General features: G+C 46.0%; 2 protein-coding genes across 42 annotated transcripts in view; both read right to left on the minus strand.

Annotated features, from left to right (window-relative positions):
* Positions 1–20,680, minus strand: part of LRRFIP2 (LRR binding FLII interacting protein 2) — a 129,543-nt gene that overhangs the window by 40,927 nt on the left and 67,936 nt on the right. For 23 of the 41 annotated variants that reach the window (XM_065583710.1, XM_065583706.1, XM_065583719.1 and 20 more), the window contains 5 exons: positions 16,696–16,764; positions 10,431–10,544; positions 8,005–8,049; positions 7,056–7,169; positions 6,479–6,550 (listed from right to left, as the gene is read on the minus strand). In XM_065583710.1, coding sequence (XP_065439782.1) covers positions 6,479–6,550; positions 7,056–7,169; positions 8,005–8,049; positions 10,431–10,544; positions 16,696–16,764 — 414 coding nt within the window. The remainder of the gene's footprint in view (positions 1–6,478; positions 6,551–7,055; positions 7,170–8,004; positions 8,050–10,430; positions 10,545–16,695; positions 16,765–20,680) is intronic. The other 18 variants (XM_008171198.4, XM_008171194.4, XM_065583714.1 and 15 more) reach the window with 5 other exon arrangements.
* On the minus strand, positions 738–3,731 carry LOC135981398 (uncharacterized). The gene is made up of 2 exons (XM_065583724.1): positions 3,380–3,731; positions 738–3,329 (listed from the first exon to the last, which is right to left on the minus strand). The coding sequence occupies exon 2, from the start codon at positions 2,217–2,219 to the stop codon at positions 954–956; it is 1,266 nt and encodes a 421-aa protein (XP_065439796.1). The 5' UTR covers positions 2,220–3,329; positions 3,380–3,731; the 3' UTR covers positions 738–953.

Genomic DNA, 20,680 nt, shown 5'->3' on the forward strand with positions numbered 1-20,680 from the left:
GTGGGGCGTGAAATGGCACTCCTGCGCAAACCGCCTTGTGATCCAGCCACTAGGTGAGAGAGGTCAAGACCGAGTGCGGAACCGTGACCACCATGTTTAGGCTGTCCCGATAAGGACGGTACACCGACGCTACCCAGGCCTGAAGCGGGCTAAGCCGAAGTCTGGCATGCCTGGTTATGTAAGTGCAAGAGGCCATGTGTCCCAACAGGCCGAGGCACGTCCTTACTGTGGTGATCGGGAAGACCTGGAGTCCCTGGATGATGTTTGCGATGGTATGAAATCAAGTGTCTGGCAGAAGAGCTCGGGCGAGACTGGAGTCTAAAACTGCCTCGATAAACTCTATTCTCTGGGTTGGCTCCAGAGTGGACTTTTCTTTGTTGAGGAGAATGCCTAACTCGTGGAATGCTTGTAGTATTATCCGGACGTGAGCCTGAACTTGCTCCCTGGTGCGGCCGCGCACCAGCCAGTCGTCTAGATAAGGGAACACCTGTATCCTTTGTCGACGAAGGTATGCTGCCATGACAGCCATACATTTGGTGAACACTCTCGGAGCCGCGGACAAGCCGAAGGGAAGGACGGCAAATTGGTAGTGCACATTGTTTACCACAAATCGAAGGAAGCGCCTGTGAGGGGGGTAGATTGCTATATGAAAATATGAGTCTTTCATGTCGAGGGCGGCGTACCAGTCTCCAGGGAAGGGATAATGGTCCCCAAGGAGACCATGCGGAACTTCAACTTTACTATGAATTGAGTCCACGTAGGTCTAAAATGGGTCGCAAACCCCCTTTTGCTTTGGGGATCAGGAAGTAGCGGGACTAAAAACCCCTGCCCCTTAACTCTGGGGGAACCTCCTCTATGGCCCCCATAGAGAGGAGCCCCAAAACCTCCTGTGTAAGGAGATGCTCGTGAGAAGGGTCCCTGAAGAGGGATGGGGAGGGGGGGAATGAAGAAAACTAGAGAGCGTATCCCCTCTCCACCATGCGAAGGACCCAACGATTGGAGGTTATAAGGGACCAAGCACGGTGGAAACGGAAGAGGTGATCCCGAAAGAAAGGAGATGGATCCTGGGTAGTGGCTGGCGCACCGTCCTCGAGCGCCCCTTCAAAAGTTTTGCCTAGGTCCTGAAGGTGGCCTAGAAGGGCCTTGGTTCTGACCAGGTTGGGGGCCGGTCGACCTCCGTCTACCACCTCATCCCCGCCTTCTGGGGAAGTCCTGTCTCGGACGAGGAGGAGGAGGGTAGAACCTTTGTGGCTGGGGTCTAAAGGGCCTCTGCTGGGGTCCTGGGACATGCATTCCCAGGGAGCGCATGATGGTTCTGGAGTCCTTGAGGCTCTGCAACCGAGAGTCCGTCTTGTCCGAGACCACAACCCCTGGCCCTCGAACGGCAGATCCTGCAGGGTCTGCTGCAGTTCTGGCGGTAACCCCGAAACCTGGAACATGGCTATTCCAGATGCTAGTGTCCTGGCGGCCGAGTCCGCAATGTCCAAGGAGGCCTGCAAGGAGGTCCTAGCCACCATTTTTCCTTCCTCCACTAGGGCCCCAAACTCCTCCCTCGAGTCCTGGGGGACCAACTCCTTAAATTTACCCATGGAATTCCATGAGTTGTAATTGTACCGACTCAGGAGCGCCTGTTGGTTTGCGGCTCTGAGCTGCAGACCCCCCGCTGAGTAAACCTTGCGTCCAAACAAATAGAAGCGTTTAGCGTCCTTCGCTGCCGCCTGCTGACCATGGCGTTCTCTAGCGTTCACTGAGGAAACTACCAATGAACACGGCGGAGGATGTGTATAGAGGTACTCATGGTCTTTAGAGGGGACAAAGTACTTCCTCTCTACACCTCTGGCAGTGCGAAGGATGGAGGCCGGGGTTTGCCATATGGCATTAGCGTTAGCCTGGATCGTACGGATAATGGGCAATGCCACCCGGGATGGGGCATCAGCTGAAAGGATGCTCACCACCGGGTCCTCCACCTCCACTATCTCCTCAACCTGTAAGTCCATATTTCGTGCCACCCTACGCAACAAGTCTTTGTGGGCACGGAGGTCTATTGGAGGTGGGCCTGAGGCTGTTGTACCCGTTACCGCCTCATCCGGGGAAGATGAGGACGCCGCCTCAGGGAGTAAAGGATCCATATGAGGGTCCATCTCCAAGGGTCCCTGATGTGCAGGATCCCCTGCACCAGGGTCCGGGGCCTGCATGGGTGTCGGCACCGAAGCCTCCATGCCCCCCGGGGGAGGACAGGAGATGGTGGCCTCAGGAACCCTGGGCTCAGAGTGTGCCGAGCAAGAGGCCACTGGTGGAGCCCCTTGACCTTGGTGATACGCCCATGGGGTCCAGAAAGACCAATGCGCAGGGTCCTGTCTAAGGTCCTCTGCCCCCTCCTGCCAATGACCCAAGTCGTCTGCAGCCTGACCCTGAGCAGGGTACGCTGAACGGGAAGCCCGATCTCAAGGGCCAGGGCAGTGCCGAGCGTGGTTGCAGGGACTCGTTCTGGTATGGTGCCGAGCGGTGCCGGTCCACCGGTGAACGGTCTCTGCGTGGTGCCGGTGAACGGTACCGGGATCGAGAACGGTGCCGATGGCCATGTCGGTACCGGGATCCAGATCTGGATCGGGAAGACGAAGACCGTCTGTAGACTCGGTGCCGGGAGCGGCCTCGCAAACGGGAGCGGCGCTCATACCGGTGCTGAGAACTGCGTCTGGACTCCGACTGGTACTGATGCTCAGGTCAGTGCCAAGAAGTAGACCGGTGCCGGGAGGAAGATCTGGGCCGCGAGTACGACCGGCGCCGAGATGAAGATCGGTGCCGGGACTGCGAGTGGCGTCAGGACCTGCTCCGAGACCGGGAGCGGTGCCGCGAGTCCACACTCGGAGCTGGCGGGCGTATCAGAGCAGGCTTGCCCCTGGATTGCACAGAACGAAGGGCATGCGGTGCCGCAGGTTGAGACAGCACCGGCTCCGTGAGGGCGATGAGGTCTTTCGCTGTGGCAAAAGTCTCGGGTGTAGAAGGGAGACAGGGCTCCACCACCGGACGAGGCGGTGAGCCAGTCCGCACCGGACTCAGTGGCCCTACACCCGGTGCTGGAGTCAATGGTGTTGACGAAGCCTGCCCCCTCTGGACGCGGCTCTATCACCGGTGCGGGGGGAGCCGGTGCCTGTTGGACGGCAGCGTTCTTGGTCTTGTGGGATCTTTTATGTCCTGGAGACAGGGACCGGCGCCGAGGGGCTTGCGGCGGACGCGGTGCCGAGAGAGGACGGTGCTGTGGGGCCTTATCCGCGTCTGCTCGCGGTGCAGTACCAGAGGATGCGGCTGGGGCACTGCGCACCAAGGCACTCGGTGCCGGAGCTTGGCGCGCCGAAGGAGGATCTGGGCTAAGTGCCGCCTCCATAAGGAGCTGCTGAAGTCTAAAGTCACGCTCCTTTTTGGTCCTGGGCCTGAAAGCCTTGCAGATCTTACACTTGTCCGTCTGGTGAGACTCCCCTAAACACTTCAGACAAGAGTCATGAGGGTCTCCTGTTGGCATAGGCTTAGCACAGGTCGCGCACAGCTTAAAGCCAGGAACCTTGGGCATGAGCCCGGCTGTGCGCCGGGGGGGGAGGGGAGGGAGAGAGGATAATAGCCCCCTTAACCCCCGCTAACTACTTACAACTATCTATAACTACTCTTCAAACTATTAACTACAAACTACTAATGTAAGAATACACTTAACTATCTACAAGAACTAATAAAGCTAATGAGAGTGGAGAACAGTTATGCCGTGCTCAACAGTTCCAACGACTGTCACGGGCAGTAAGAAGGAACTGAGGGGACGCTGGGTTGGCTGGGGTATATATCCAGCGCCATGAAAGCGCCACTCCAGGGGGCTCCACAGCCGACCCACCGGGTGTTACTAGGGTAGAAAATTCTTCAACGATCATGCACACGGCGCGCGCACACCTAATTGGAATCGATATGAGCAAGCACTTAAAGAAGAACTGATTTAGACTGGGTGGAACCACAATCTGGACATTTTCTATCCCTTGCACAATTTTTTTAATCTGTATATTTCTCAGCTATCCTAGAGATCTTGAAGGGTGAACACCAGCCTTAGGAACAAGAAAGTGGTGGGCTGGCAGGTCATTACTCCTCCAATACTGGAAAAGCACCCATGGGAACTGCAAAGCTGGTATGATTCCCAGGCAGCTCTGAAAGGTGCCCAACAGAAAACTACTAGGCAGAGATCAAGAAAAATAAGATAATTTCCCTGTTAGGAGGAGGAAGAGAGCTACAGAGAACCATTACCTTACAACTGGAGGCAGAGTAAACAGAGAATATAGTGCAGTGGAGAATTTCTCAAGACGACATTTCCTGAGTCTTGAAAGGGGAAAAAACATGTAGTGCCACTGAGCCAAAGCTGTAAGAAGGGCGCAGTAGTAATAGCACGTCAGGGGATGGACATTCATAAGAAATAGGCTCAGACTTAAGAAGTTCTTGACTATAGATGCAAAGATTTCCAAATACTTATGAGAATATTTAGAACGTATATAATAAATATATTGACTTTGAGTTGCAGATCACCAAAACGTATGTCACTCTGAGTATGATCATGCTACTGGAAAAAATCCATTACAAAATCATAATCTTGGACTGGTGCTTAAGTATCTTAAAATTAGATCCCTTAAGGATTCTTAAAATTACAATAGTAATAACAGCAATCAACTTTTTAAATCTGATATCAGTCAAGCAAAGCTTCTAGAATGTTAATTTCTATAACTTGTGCTTTATGGTAAGTGAAAAGCAATCACATTATCTGCAAATAAAACATTCCTAATGATTCATAACATCACTTATGAGATGCAGACAAGCATGCACAAAGTACTTCATGTTTATTAGCATTAAGCCCATTTTGAAAATATTCTTTCAGGTGCCATGCAGAGTTAACAAAAAAGGTATCTTTTTCAAGCTGTTAAATGATAAAGGCCTGTGGATGCAAAGTGTTTTGACAAGATCAAGAAAATAGAGGACTTGTCAAATAATAGATATTTTGACAGTTAAATAAGAACTCCATATTTATATTTGAACATGTAGTTATACATCATTACAGAATTTTTGACATCTGCATCTACGGTAATATGAGTTCTTAAAGTCAGATATCCTCCAGCTCTGCCCCATTAAGGAAATTCATAAGACTGCATCAAGAATTCAATAGGCTACAGAAAAAAAACAAAAAGTATTTTGACCATTTTACTATGAGGCCCATTAATACACTAACATCAAGGAGATACAAATTATGTACTTCATAACCTCAAACCAGCTATTCTGATCACTTATGCACTCATTCTCTGAAAGGGAGATGGGCTAGTGTAGAATAATGAAATGCTGACTTTAAAACGTGTGACTTCCCTTTTATCAGAATATATTACATATTCTCTTTAAATCCCTCCAGAAGGCTACTAAACAAAACAAAAATCGCTGTAAAATGCAATTTAGGTAAGGTTAGAATTCTACTTGATCATTAAGAGCATCTTAAATGGGTGTAAGTGTGTGTGCATGCAACAGAAATAATTACAATTAAGAGCTCTTCATATTTAAATATTACTATTCACAAGAAATTTGAATACAGGCATCTGGATAAGAATATAGTGAAAAAGACAGATCAAATTCTCCTCTGCATCCAGTTTCTTCTGGGCACAGCCGAGAAAGGGGGAGGAAGGCTTCAGAATATAAATTAATTGTAAGTTATTTCTTAAATGAATTAATTGGACAGAAAACAAAGATGAGATTGCCAATTATAAGTAAAGCAAATGGGAAAGTAATTGTACTTAACAATGTGCTGCTTAATATTTAAACTATGACAAAGGACTAGGACAATGAGAACCTTGTGTATATGACAGAAAAAGATGAACAGAGTGCAAACAAAGTATACTAAAAAAATCCACCTCTCTCTCACTTGATACTAGTCTATCAATAGGCCATAAAAGCCTCATCTACTCCTGAATCCAATACACATGACACAGTGTATTTTTTAAAAAATATTTTTCGATTTTTAATTAACATTTTCTGAAATTTATAAGTTTAATTCTTGACAATTTCCTTGGTTAAATTATTTTGTTTGTCAGAACTATTTCCCATTTCTGTCTTTTTTCACACATTGTATGAATTTTTAATGTGCATTTATTTTCCATTAAAATATTAAACCATATATAAGGCTTCAATTAGTTTTCATCTTATTGGCACTTGATATGAAAACTGTAAACATTTAATGCTATTTTAATGTGAGACTAATAAATAACTTTGAATCTACAGGGAAATAGTATATTTTAGTAATTTACACATACAAAAATCTGATCCATCCTATGCATTGCAGGTTAAGCACATGCTTCAGAGAAATATTAAAAAAATCTAGTTAGTAAAGCTGTGTACAGTTAGTGGAACTGATAAAATCTCCAATACCAACATGTGTCCATATAAAATGCATGCTTGGGATGGTGAGCCCTTATACCTTTAGTTCTTTAAGTCCCTGTATGTATCTCCCCTCTACATCTTGTATCTGGTCCTTAAGATCATAGATATCCTGCAGGACATAGGAATGAACCATTGCATAAAAGAGGGAAAATAGTTTACAGTTGAAAATTTTGTGAAGAAAATAGGACTTTAGCTTTGCATATTTTTCAGTCAAATGCCAGAGTGCAAAATAAAATATACAAAACATTTTTAACACAGAGAAATTGAAAACAATCCTCAAATCAGTGAAAAATTCTGACTATTTTGTTATGCAACCATTGTTTGAAAACTACTAGTATTAAAAATTACTCAGTCTAATTTTTTTAATCTATCCAACAATTTCTAATGTTATTAAAATAAAATTTGTTTCAGTACTCAGCTTCCAGTGCCACAAACATTTATATATGTAAGTAGTAACATTGCTATAACATGCATCTATATTTCCTCACCGTCTTAAAATGATAGATCACATTTTATTTTTCTATGTCAAATAAGCAGAAATCCCATCTCCCTCTCTACCGCCCCATCATATTAAACAAACCCTCCTACTTTTTCAAATCAGTAACAGAGTTTACCCGTAATTCACTTAACGAAACATCAGGATCCACCAAACTGCTTGTATCCCCACTTCCTCGTCTGGATGAATTCCCACTCAGAGGAGTTGTACTTGCTGAATTGCGAGATGCCGGCTTAAAAAAAAGAATAAACTATATCAGGATTCATACTATGATATGTTCTGAGGTGGTAGCCTCCCACTTAGTGATATCTGTCACATTTCTCATAATAAATTACTTGACAATTAAAAACTGAAAACATACATTTAAAAAATCCTGTTTTATACCTGACTTAAAATTCGGGTTCTATAATATCATACTTTTGACCAAGGTTGATTTCCAGAATCTAGTTTATATCTTGGTCTGCTGGCTCCATATGCATGCTATGATATATGATCAGTTTTGTTGATGAGATGTTTAAAAAATACTTTGGTTGAGGTGATGTAACAGTGAAGAGAAAAACTAAAATAAGTAGCTTATCATATTTTTACTTATATCCTACAGAAATTTGAAGTTCTATACTTAGGTACATGTTGCTAGTGGGCTTGTTGTGCTGGAACGATCTCAAAGTTTCCACACTTTTAATAGTCATTTTAATCCCTCCCACACAAGGACTTGGAGCAATGTCTGCAACAGCAGTTAAAAAAATCTGAGTTTTTCCAGTCCTGTCCCCTTCATATTCAATCTCTTTGCTCAACATTTCCTGACATATGGGGATGAACTGTATAAATAAAATAGCTCCTTTAAGAGACATTCCCTTCCTATGGGAAATAAAGGGACAGGAACAGGAATGTTAAACTAGGCTTTACACAGAGCTTTACAAGTGTCGTTTTGCAATTAACACTGTCAAAAAGTATTAGGATACAAACACTACTAAAACATATGGCATATAAACTTTTGGAGATATTTCAAAATTGACTATAATTAAAGCAAGAAAATTGACTTTCAATCTTTTAACAAACAAACATACCCTGGTGTAAATTTCAGAATACGGTTTGTCACACTTCTCTTCCAGCTGGAGAGAGAAAAAAGTGATAATTATTCATTTTGTGACTGAACAGCTGTAATACCTTTGTGTTCACCAAGCATAATGAGATGTACATAATCCACAGGATTACAAAGAATGGTTTACAACGCTCCACAACTTAATTTTAATTGTAGCATTTACAAATAAATTCATGATTATAATTAAAAATAAAATATAGGTTATCTAAAATTTCTATTCAGGTAAAAACCTTTGTTAATATTAGAGAACTGAGAACAGAAATTATTTTCAGTATTATAAATCTCAGCATAGCAGTGATTGCGATGGTAAGCAGAATAGCAAACACTAACCTTTTTGGAAGTCTGGTTTAGATCACAAATGAAATCAGTTTTGAGTGTCTTAATCTAGTCACCAGAAAACACACCACACTATTTGTTAGAACTGGCAGTCACATCAAGACAAATAACAGAGGTTGAAGAAGGCATGATCGAAGAAGGCTAACTATTTCCAATAGCTTACTATTTATTTCAGACAATATTTTAATTAATCAAGCTTGACCAGAAACACACACATCTGTTATAGGAAGTCTCGATGTACTAAACTTTTGTGTGAATGTGTTAATTTTATTACTCAGACTTATTTCAACATTTTCTTCAGTCAAAAATCCAAATGAAATGTAAGCTTAAGACATTACAAATCTATACATTTTTAATAAGTATAAGTAGCTTTTCCAGAACAACTTATCCAATAATTGTCTTCAACACAAATATCTAATTCTTTTTGCCCTAAACTAATGGAGAAGAGTTAAGAGGATTTGGCATCACAGCAGAAGCAAAGTTCATACAATTGTGAAGACAACAGTTCTCCATGTCTCACGTTCTTTCCTGGTTTCATCTTTAGAGCTGCCACTGCAGCATATGTTACTACCAGAAGCAGATACCCATTATTAAGACAGTCTACTGATTGATTATCTGATAAGGACTCTGTCTCAAAGAGTTGTAACTTACAACTCCCTTTTCCCACGATCAACTGTGAACCTGCACTACATTGACTGAATCCAATCTTCACTATAGAGTATCAATTAGAAAATTTTAATTATGTAATTTTTATTGCTACCATAAAAACAAGAATTAAGAATCCATTCACACAACAGCAATTCTAGTAAACGAGAAAATAATGCTATTAACCATTCTCAACACATTGTCACGTCCTTGTAACAGAGAACGCTAATATCCGTAAAAGTAACTTTATTTAAAAAATTACAAGCCTAAATTTCAATTTGAAACAGAATGCACACTGCAACTGAGATCTATTCATGCTCTGAACATACTGCTGCCAACAGTGATGGTGAATAACATACATGGTGGTGACAATAATACTGCACTATGTTTTTTTCATCTGAAAAGAAAAAATATTTTGCTAACTTGAAGTGTGGTTCTACTCTTACAAGTAATTGTAAATTGGGTATTGGGGGGACTAGCTGTTCATTGTATCTGAATGATTGGGACAGTCTACTAGAAAAAGGAGGGATTTTGGGCACCAAATTCTTAGCTCAGTTAAATAGGAATAACAGGTGGTAGAACGTGGCCCTGCAATTGGAATTAAGATAATTCTGTCAATATATGAAAAAGGAGTAGAATCCAGTTTATACTCCCATAACTGTGTGGCCATGGGATGGCTACCAGCACCCCAAACTCTTTTTTGGGGGGGGTCACTAAAGCACGCAGATACTCTTTGAAAACACTCAGCAAATAAGGTTTGTGGAATAAAAGGGTGCCAGTTTTGCACAGTAACTTGTTATTTCATACCAAAACCACAGTTTACTCTCAAAGGTTTTTAGGCTTATTATATAAAGGACATCAGACATTGTACATTCCTTACGTATTTATAGCATGCAGTGTTGCTGTAGCCATGTTGGTCCCAGGATATTAGAGACACAAGGTGGGTGAGGTAATGTCTTTTACTGGACCAACTTCTGTTGGTGAGAGAGGAGCTTTCAAGCTTACACAAAGCTCTTTTTCAGGTATACAAAGCACTCATACAAATGGATGCATAAACTGTTAATGATTCCAGTACATGATTATATATTATACACAATACAATTAGATTGTTATAAATTCATGTATAGCTCAGGCAAAGGACAAAATAATTTTCTGAACTGTGTTAAAAAATAGCATTCCAAGGGATAAGAGATTTGTTTTTATTCAGTGCACATTCTGTTATTTTCTAATAAGAAAACTGGCAGTTAGTTTAAAAAACAGCTACAAAACTCATTCACTATTGAGTAAATTCTACTGTTCTGAGGTTTTTTCCTTTTTCAGGCAGTTATTCTTTTTTTCAGTAAAGTAAGAAAACTCATCATTAGTAGCCCGTTGTATTCATTACAATATCATAATATGCATTACACTCACACTATTTAAATCTGGGATACTGACATCGTCCACATCAGAAACAATACTCCCCCTGCGATTGGAACGACTAAAATAATCAGCTGCAGTTTCACTTTGATCAGAAAAATCAGTTGACTTCAAAGCCAGATTAAAAAAGAAAAAGAAAAGATGAATAAAGGGTAGAATGGAAGACATTTTCATTGAATGAAGATAAAGCCCTTTCCACTATAAGGTACAATTATATTTCAATATAAATCAAATTAAAAATATCAACTACTGCAATTTGCTCTTGGCATTTCTCACGTTTAATAATGATACAACGACTCAATTCCTCTTCTTACTGTTTTTGGTAATTTAAATGTTCCTATTTAAAGACTTACACATGTATATTAGTTTTAAGTGCACAATACCAATACATTTGTTTTTGTCAAAAAAGAATGCGTCTCAGATCTACCACTACTTTCCCTGTGACTATTCAACAGTTTGATTATATTCTTAAATTATGATTTACAGCATTTCTAAGGTTACTGATATCTTCCTCTGAAATGACTAACATTTATGAATTTTACCTTCCCATTCCAATTAATTTAAAATGGGTTTTGGCACCAACATTGTGCCAGATATGACGGATAATGAATGACAATTGCAGTTTAACACTATTTGAGATCCTTTTCCCAATCACAATAAAAAAAGAGAGCTTTATAACAGTAAAGAGCAAACTTTCCAATCACAAGTATAGCTCAGAAAACTGTACAAAATTAAGTACAAAGTATCTGCAAAAATAACAAACAGAGCCTGGTAACAGAACAAAGTGTGCATTAGAACAAGTTATAATTATCCACATTACAATCTGGTGGACAGAGCCCTGTGCGGATACAAAATTTATATCCGCAGATGTGGATATAAATCCGTATCTGCAAAGCTGCAGGGCTCTATTGGGAACTACAGTGGCGAAAGCAGCAGCATGTTGGGCCGCCACTCCCAGAAGCCAGTACCCCGCGCCAGCAGCTGCTCCAACATGGCTGTACCACCCTCAGCCCCGCCCACTGAGGTGGGCACCAGGCTGACTGGCAGCTGTCCCTGGTTGTGGAGTCCCAGTGGGTGGGGCTAGGGGCAGTACAGTCATGCCAGAGTTGCTGCCGGCGCAGGGCGCTGGCTCTGGGTAGCAGCGGCCCAACATGATGCTGCTTTTGTTGCTGTGGTTCCCAGTAGAGCCCTGCAGCTCCACAGATACCGATTTATATCTGAGGATATAAAGTTTGTGTCTGTGCAGGGCTCTACTGGTGGATACTGCCCTAACTGAAGTGAAATATTTCTTTAAACTGATAGTATTCATATTAAATGTAATATGTTCAATGGAAAGTATTTCCTTATCATGCGTTCCCTGATGTTAATTATTTTGTCACAGAGCTGCAGATGTGGTCAGAGCTATGAACGTTACATGTGTATAAAGAGTGCTGATATGACTGAAGGTATCTAAATTAAAAAAAAAAAGGTATAAAATACTATTTGATCCAACATGCTTATTCTCTCTTGGTTTGTCTTCATCCCATTTTCACAATTTTTAAAAATAACCCTTGATAAACAAGTCACTGATGTAATCTGACTTCCTTTGTAGTCTGTGTCAATTGCTTTTCTCATTTTATGTTTATGGCCCTTCACATACAATATTTCTGTCTGAACCCCTATGTAGTCAGTTATTTGTGCTTTGAATATTAGAAGCTGCATTTTAGTCATTGCTACACGGAGTCCATGATTTTTATGGCTTTTAAAAAAAATCCACGGCTTCATATCCATGACTTAAACTGCTGGGATTTAATTTGTGAGTAAGTGGGTAGATAATATAACAGTGAACCAATTTCACTGAGAACCCTGAAATCTGTAAAGTTGAAATCTGGACTGTACAAGAGCTTGAGAAAATAGGAGCTCAGGATTAATATGATTAGAAGGACCAGTCAAGTTAACTTTCTGTGAAAAATTTAATGATGATTAAACGTGGTACTAATTGATGGTCCCAATCAATGTCTGACTGCACATACACACTGAAAGACCATGCGCTGGCTCCAAAAAGTTAGCAATCTAAATATCACAAGAACAGACAAATTGCATGTAATTTCTTAGGTTTTTAAAAAAGCAAACCCACATTGGTCATCAGCAGGGTTGGAACATTTAGATCCACTGTACAGACCTCTGACACTTCAACTAACAGAATAAGTGATAGTACTAATAAGTTGTCATCCTCTAGACAGACCAGCACTAAATGGTCACTTTAGTGAATGGAACACACTAAATGGAACACACTTTACCAGTGAGTTTCAAAGACCACCCAATACCTTCACCCATCCAGTCCCAGTCTCTCAACCTTGGGCTCCTTTATCCAATTTCAGTCTCACCCTCAGATTCCCAATCTCCTTGTCTAGCCAGTCCCAGTCTCCTCATCTGGGCTCCTCCAAAAGTCCCAGTCTTTCCTATATCTCAGCTCCTCACCCAACCTATCTCCACAGAACCCAGCTGTGTCTTGTCTTGTCCCACTGCCTTGTCTTGTCCCACTCTGAGGCTTGTTACCACAATCTACTGTCTCCTCTGGTGTGACTCTTCTTCATGTCCCCTCACCATATTCAAGTTGGCTCACTTCTTCCTTCACGCTGCCCGGGTTTAGCAGCATGAGCATTGAGAATACAGGAGAGACAGTCTTCCTGCTTTCTCTTCCTGTATCCATCATCACAGTAGACCAAAACAGCCAGAGCAACAGTGGCACAGAAAGTGCTGCTCATTCCCTGCAGCCTTGTGCTGTAGCATGGTCAGTACAGATGGACTCTTCTGAGAATTTATCTGCTTCATTGTAACAAGTCTCTACTGAGTATATGTGAACTGGGATTTTTTCCAAAGGATTATGACTTGGCCAATTTTTGGTGGCTTTTCATAGGAACAGAAAAAGACATTTTTTTGTTACAAAAGCCATCCTCTGCCAAATTTCAAATCCCTACTCCAAAACATGGAGGTTCTAGAGCAGGGGTAGGCAATAATTTTCGCAGGGAGGCCACTCCACGAATTTTGCTAAGTCTTCACAGGCCGCATATTTCTACTATATTAATGGGGGAGTGCAGGGTCTGGGAGGGAGTTTGGGTGCAGGAGGGAGCTCTGGGCTGGGGCAGGGGATGCGAGGTGCAGGCTCTGGACGGGAGGTGCTTACCACAGGGGCTCCCTGCTGGTGGCGCAGCAGGGCTCAGGCAGGCTGCCTGCATGCTGGGGCCCCACGCTGCCAGGGGTGGCATGTTTATAGAAATTTTGGTGGTGCCCAGAACCCGCCCCTGCCCAAACTCTGCCCCCCACCTGCCCAAGGCTCTGGGAGGGAATTTGGGTGAGGGAGGAGGTCTGGGGTACAGGCCCTACGCTGGGGCAGGGGATTGGGGTGAAGGCTCTGGGAGGGAGTTTGGGGATGGGAGGGGTGCAGAGGGATGGGGTACAGGGGTGAGGGCTGTGGCTGTAGATGAGGGGTTTGGAGTGTGGGGGGCTCAGGGCGAGAGTAGGGGTGTAAGAGGTGAGGACTCTGTCTGGGGCTGGCAATGGGGGTTTGGGGTGTGGGAGGGGCTCTGAGTGACAGTAGAAGGGGGGGCATGAGGGCTCTGGCTGGGACTGGGGATAGGGTTGTCATAACTAGAAAGGGCAGGGTAAGAACCCTCCTGTATACAATACTATAAAATCCCTCCTGGCCAGAGGCACCAAAATCCTTTTACCTATAAAGGGTTAAGCAGCTCAGGTAACCTGGCTGACACCTGACCCAAAGGACAATAAGGGGACAAGAGATACTTTCAAATCTTGGGGGCGAGGGAGGAAGTCTTTGGTTTGTGTGGGTTTTTTAGCGTGGGTTCGCTCTTGGAACTAAGAGGGACCGGACATCAATCCATGTTCTCCAAATCTTTCTGCACAAGTCTCTCATATTTCAAACTTGTAAGTAACAGCCAGGCAAGGCGTGTTAGTTTTATCTTTGTTTTCTCAACTTGTAAATGTTCCTTTTGCTAGAGGGTTTACCTCTGTTTGCTGTAACTTTGAACCTAAGGCTAAAGGGAGTTCCTCTGGGCTCTTTAAATCTGATTACCCTGTAAAGTTATTTTCCATCCTGATTTTACAGAGATGATTTTTTACCTTTTCTTTTAATAAAATTCTTCTTTTAAGAACCTGATTGATTTTTCATTGTTTTAAGATCCAAGGGTTTGGATCTGTATTCACCAGGACTAATTGGCGAGCGGATTATCAAGCCTACCCAGGAAAAGGGGTTTAAGGGCTTGGGGGGCTATTTTGCGGGAAGAGGAACTCCAAGTGAACCTTTCCCTGTTTCTTGTTAAAGCACTTGGTGGTGGCAGAGGAGTACTAGGTTTTAACCTAAGCTGGTAGAAATAAGCTTAGGGAGGTTCATGCGGGACCCCACATCTGTACCCTAGAGTTCACAGTGGGAAAGGAACCTTGACAAAGGTGTTTGGGGTGCTGGAGAGGCTCAGGGCTTGGGCAGAGGGTTAGGGTGTATGGGGGGGATGAGGGCTCTAGCTAGGACTGAGGATAAGGTGTTTGGGGTACTGGAGGGGCTCAGGGCTAGGGTAGAGGGTTCAGGGTATGGAGGGGGGATGAAAACTCTGACTGGGGGTGTGGGCTCTGGAGTGGGGCAGGGCTGGGGATGAGTTTGGGGTGCAGGCAGGCTGCTCCGGGACAGGGGCCAGAGAGGACGACTCCCAGCCCTTTTCCTGCCGGCAGCAGCAAGCTTTGGGGGAGAAGCCCCTCTTTCCTGCCCCCCCAGCAGCACACTGTCACTGCACGTGCTCCTAGGGCCCCTCTCAGGTTCAGGAATCTCCCTCGCCTCCCCCGTAGTGGGTGCCGTGGAGTTCTGCATGTGCCTCCTCCCCTGCTGTTGCCACTGACTGTAGCCTCACTGGGGGGTGAGGGATGGGGCTGCCTCCTTGCCCAGCATGGGGCAGGAGCGGTGACTGCAGGCAGGGAGGCTCTGTGCTGCCAGAGGGTCCTGCCAGAAAAGGGAAGGGTCTGAGGGGGAAGGGCAGGCTCAGAGTCAGTCTGCCCTGGCAGTGGAGATGGGGGGCACTAGGACCCTGCAGCAGCAGTTGCTGCAGGGAGGCAACATGGAGCTGCACAGGGAAGAAACAGTCAGTGACTCTCTGCGGGAAAGGCGAGCGGGGGCAGCAAATTGGTGCCGGGGGACATTCGGTGGAGGCGCGGGGAGGCTGCAGGTGGGACTGAGTCTCCCCCCCCCCCCCCCACCAGCCCCAAATATTGGTGGAGCTGGGCCCCTGGCTCTGAATATTGCTGGCACCTGAGCACCATGTGGGTATAGAACTCGCTGCCTATGCACGCTGCTCCCAAAGCGGCTGTGGCTGGCTGCTGCTGGCACGGTTTCCGGCCAATGGGAGCTATGGGGACAGTGCTGGGGGCGGGAGCAGTGCACAGAGGCGTGCCAGCAACAGCCAGTTGCCTCCAGGAGCGGCGTGGGGCCATGGCAGGCAGGCAGCCAGCCTTCCTGAGCATCCCACTGCACCACGGGACTTTTAACGGCCCGGACTCGGAGATCGCAGAGGAGTCTGGACAGAAATGTTAGTCATGGCGGACTGGACAGAAATGTTAGATGGGTCAGATCCGGCCCCTGGGCTGTATTTTGTCCACCCCAGTTCTAGAGCTTCTCAACAAAACTTTTTTTTTTTAATCTGGTAAAACCATGCATTTCCCCCTAATCTCATTGTCTGAAACAGCTGAACCAGTTTGGCTGAAATTTTCAAAAAATATTCAGCCAGATGCAGATATCTGGCATGGAAAATTTCAGCCAGAAAAGTTAAAATTTGGCAAAGTTATAAGCAATTGAAAACAGGGTCTTATAATGGGAAGTAACGTTTGGCAACCTCAAATATAGGTGGCGCTACCAGTTCTGCCTATAATTATGTTTCTTTAAAAATTGAATTAGCTGAAAAAGCAATTCAAAAACATTCACCCAGTACAAATAAGGTCAGCTGTCTTATTTGAGCTGCATTATAAGACATATATAGAGACGTCATACAACTCTGCCCAAGTAATGTAATGGATTCCAAGAAAACACGACTCAGTGTGCAAACAACCAATGGGTGCACACAAGTTGTAAGTGAATAGGGGTGTCTACTTTCCTTCTCTCACAAGCAGCCCTTCATATCTGTGGAACAGTATGTGCTATAATAAATAAAATAATTAGGGATCTTAAAAAAAGTTAAGATGCCACCAAAAGCATCAGACAATTGCATGCAACCTGGCTCACCATGCTATCACTCCGCCCTCGGATGGCACGATTAGAGGATGTGGTACTTCCTGTTTCATTGTCTGTAAACTACAAAGATTAAAATGCATGTATTTACAGCTGATTGACTGCAGTCCAAACAATTTCTATCTTGAAATAAGTAATTCACAGAATATCAGTGAATGAGGCACACACAGTACATAAAACACAAATTTAAAGAAAAAAGTTACCTTCTCGTAACTGTTGTTCTTCGAAATGTTCTTCGAAATGTGTTGTTCATGTCCATTTTAATCGTGTGTGTGTGTGTGTGTGTGTGCGCGTGCATGCATGGCAGCTGGAAGATTTTTCCCCTAGAAGTATCCGTTGGGTTGGTCCAGGCGCCCCCTGGAGTGGCGCCATCATGGCACTCAACATAGGGCCCTACTGACCCACCACCCCATTAATTCCTTCTTGCCGGGTACTTTGACAGAGGGGTAGGAGGCAGGGTATTGGAATGGACATGAACAACACATCTCAAAGAATAACAGTTACGAGAAGGTGAGTAACTGTTTTTTCTTCAAGTGCTTGTTCATGTCAATTCCAATCAGGTGACTCCCAAGGCTAAGTTCAAGAGGTGGAGTCGGAGTTGTCCACTGACAGGAGCACTGCTCTAACAAAGGCCACATCATCTCTGGCCTGCCGGGTGGACCCACCTATTTGGAAAGGACCAGATTGAGGTCCCAGGTCAGAGCTGGTTATTGAACGTGCGGATATAACCTGTTGATACCTTTCAGAAAACAGCTGATCATAGGGTTGGCAAAGATCGACCGGACCTCTGCGCCTGGATGGAAGGCAGAGACAGAAGCCAAGTGAACCCTTATTGAGGACACGGACAGTTCCTGCTGCTTGAGATGGAAAAGGCAGTCCAGTATGAGTGGTATAGAGGCAAGCGTCAGGCACAAATGGTGCTGTGCTGACCAGATTGAGAATCTCTTCCACTTGGCAAAGTAGGTAGCCCTGGTGGAGGGTTTCCTACTGCCAAGGAGGACTTGTCTAACCGGGTCCAAGCAGGAGAGCTCCAGGGGGTTCAGTCATGGAGCTTCCATGCCGTGAGGTGCAACGACTCGAGGTTCAGGTGCGGGAGACAGCAGTGATCCTGAGTTATTAAGTCTGGGAGGAGCAGCAAGATGCCTGGGGCGTCCATGGACATTTCCACGAGAAATTGTACCATTGTTGGCGGGACCAGGCTGGAGCTATCAATATCACTGAAGCCTTTTCCCTCTGTATCTTGAGAAGCACCTTGTGAATGAGAGGGATGGGTGGGAATGCATAGAGGAGACGGCCTCCCCATAGGAGGAGGAACACATCCACGATGGAATCCAGGCTGAGATTCAGGAAGGAGCAAAATTGCTGGCACTTCCTGTTGCATCATGCGGCAAACAGGTACATTTAGGGAAAGCCCCACCGTTGGAAGATGGAGTTTGCGACATCCGGGCATAGGGACCACTTGTAGCCATGAAATGACCTGCTGAGACCGTCCGCCAACTTGTTCTGTACTCCCAGGAGGTACGATGCTTTCAGGTGTATCGAATGAGCTACACAAATGTCCCACAGCATGAGGGCTTCCTGGCACAGGGGAGAGGAGCATGCACCTTCCTGTTTGTTGATATAGAACATCACCTGGTGTTATCAGTCATAACTGATACACATCTCCCTGTCAAGTGGTCTCGGAAAGTCTGGCATGCCAGGCACACCGCTCTCTGATATTGATGTGGAGAGTGAGTTCCACCTAAAACCAGAGGCCTTGTGTCTTGAGGTCTCCCAGATGTGCTCCCCAGCCCAAAGCTGATGCGTCCATCACTAGTGAGTGGGATGGCTGAGGACCGGTGAAGGGAACCCCTGCACACACTACCTGCGGGTCCAGCCACCACTGGAGGGAGTTGAGGACTGGGCAAGGCAGAGACACAACCCTGTCCAAACTGTCCCGAGCCGGCCAATACACCGAGGCTAGCCATGATTGGAGAGGCTGGAGTATGAGCCTGGTGTGTTGCACCACAGGTACAAGAGGCCATGTGTTCTAGACGTTTCAGGCAATTCCTTGCTGCGACGGTGAGAAACTACCTGAGACTTCAAATGATGTCACCTAGGGCCCGATACCTCGCTTCTGGGAGGTATGCCCTGGCCTGTGTCAAGTCCAGTACCGCCCCTTTGAACTCTATCCACTGGACAGGGGACAGAGTTGATTTCCTCATGTTCAGGAGAAGGCCCAGTTCGTCGAACATCGTTCTTATGAAGTTGACTTGTGCCTCTACTTGAGCCCTGGACCAGCCCTTGATCAGCCAGTCATCGAGGTACGGGAACACTTGTACCTGGCACCTGCATAGGAATGTGACCACGACTGCCATACACTTGGTAAACATACGCGGCACTGCTGACAGGTTGAATGGGAGGACTGAACAGGTAGCATTTGTTGCTCACCACAAACCGGTAGTGTTGGTTGCTCACCTGCTGGACCTCGTATGGCAGACCTGAGACCTGGAGCCAGGAACCCCTTCTCATGGCAACCCTGGTAGCCATCACTCGAGTGGCTACATCAGCCCCGCTCAAAGCGGCCTGCAGTGAAACTCGAGAAATAAGCTTGCCCTCCTCAACCAGGGCCAAGAATTTGGCACGGGAGTCATACGGCTGCAGTTCTGCAAACTCTGCCATTGCCCCATATGTATTGTAGCAGTAGCTGCTGACAATGGCCTGCTGATTAGAAATGCGGAGCTGCAAGCCACCAGTGGAGTAGACCTTTTTCCCAAAAAGGCTGAGTCGTTTCGGCTCCCGATTCTTTGGGGAGGGGGTTTGGTAGCCCTGGTGCTCATGTTGGTTAGCAGCGTTCATGACCAGAAAATCTGGTGGAGGATGGGTATACAAAAGTGCTTGTAGCCCGTGGATGGCACAAAATAGTGTCTTTCATTGCGCTTAGCCGTAGAGGGCAACGAACCTGGGGTCTGCCACACGGTTTTTGTGGTGTCAGCAATGGTCTTTATGAAGGGTAGGGCAATACATGCCAGTCTGGAGGAGATAAGGATATCCACCATTGGATCTGCATCCTCCACTACCTCCTCTGCCTGAATGCCCAGGCCCTGGGCATCCCTTTTCAGCAATTGCTGTAGGACCCTATTGTCCTGCAGAGCCGGGGATACCGAAGTGCCCGCCAGCGCTTCACCCGAAGAGGGAAAGGAAGAGACCCCCTCAAGGAGTGGCTGCTCTCTTCCCTCCACGCCCAAGGGGTCCTGAGGCACTTGGGGATCCTGGGCTGGAGCCGACAGAGTGCAGTGCCCCTCAGTGCTGCAGTTGTATGTGTTGGTGCTGAGGCTGCCGGTGCCGAAGTTGTCGAAGCCGGAACCAATGGTGTTGGGGCTATCGGTGCAGAGGTCGTCTGAGCTGATACCACTGAGGCTGGCGTAGGGGTTGGGATTGTGACGGCAAGGCGCGACGGAGCTACCCCCAATCCTGTCAATGCTGATGGTGCCGGAGGGAGTACGAAAGTGGCTGAGGCACCGATGCCGCCCTGGAATGTGACCGTTGGCTCCACCCTTGGCCTTGGTGAAAGGCCCAGGAAGTCCAAAAGGGCCACTGTGCCAGGGGCTGCCACTGCATAGGCCATGGTGCTGGGTAAGGGTGCTGGTCTCGTGATGACCTGGACCGTCTACTTCTGCTCCTACGAGATCGATAGGAGGCCGACTGACTCCGAGGTGTCCAAAAAGGAGGAGCACGGAGGAGTGGTATTTCGAGGAATGGAGGGTCCGCGTCGAGGGCTCAGGGACCAACAAGGCTGCTGACCCTGTACTGGCGCTGCGGAGCGGTGCACCGGGGATGGAGACTGCCGGGACATAATTGCGGGCTTTCCCCTTGACAGTGCCAAGGGAGCAACCGGTGCCGGTGACCTATCCCGTCTCAGCAGGGAGAACGGTGCCATAAGCTGGAGCAGGTCCCGGGCTGCCTCAAACACATCCGGGGTCGACGGGAGATGTAGTTG

Source organism: Chrysemys picta, chromosome 2 (genome assembly GCF_011386835.1).
Source record: "Chrysemys picta bellii isolate R12L10 chromosome 2, ASM1138683v2, whole genome shotgun sequence".
In the NCBI taxonomy this organism is placed as follows: Eukaryota; Metazoa; Chordata; order Testudines; family Emydidae; genus Chrysemys; species Chrysemys picta.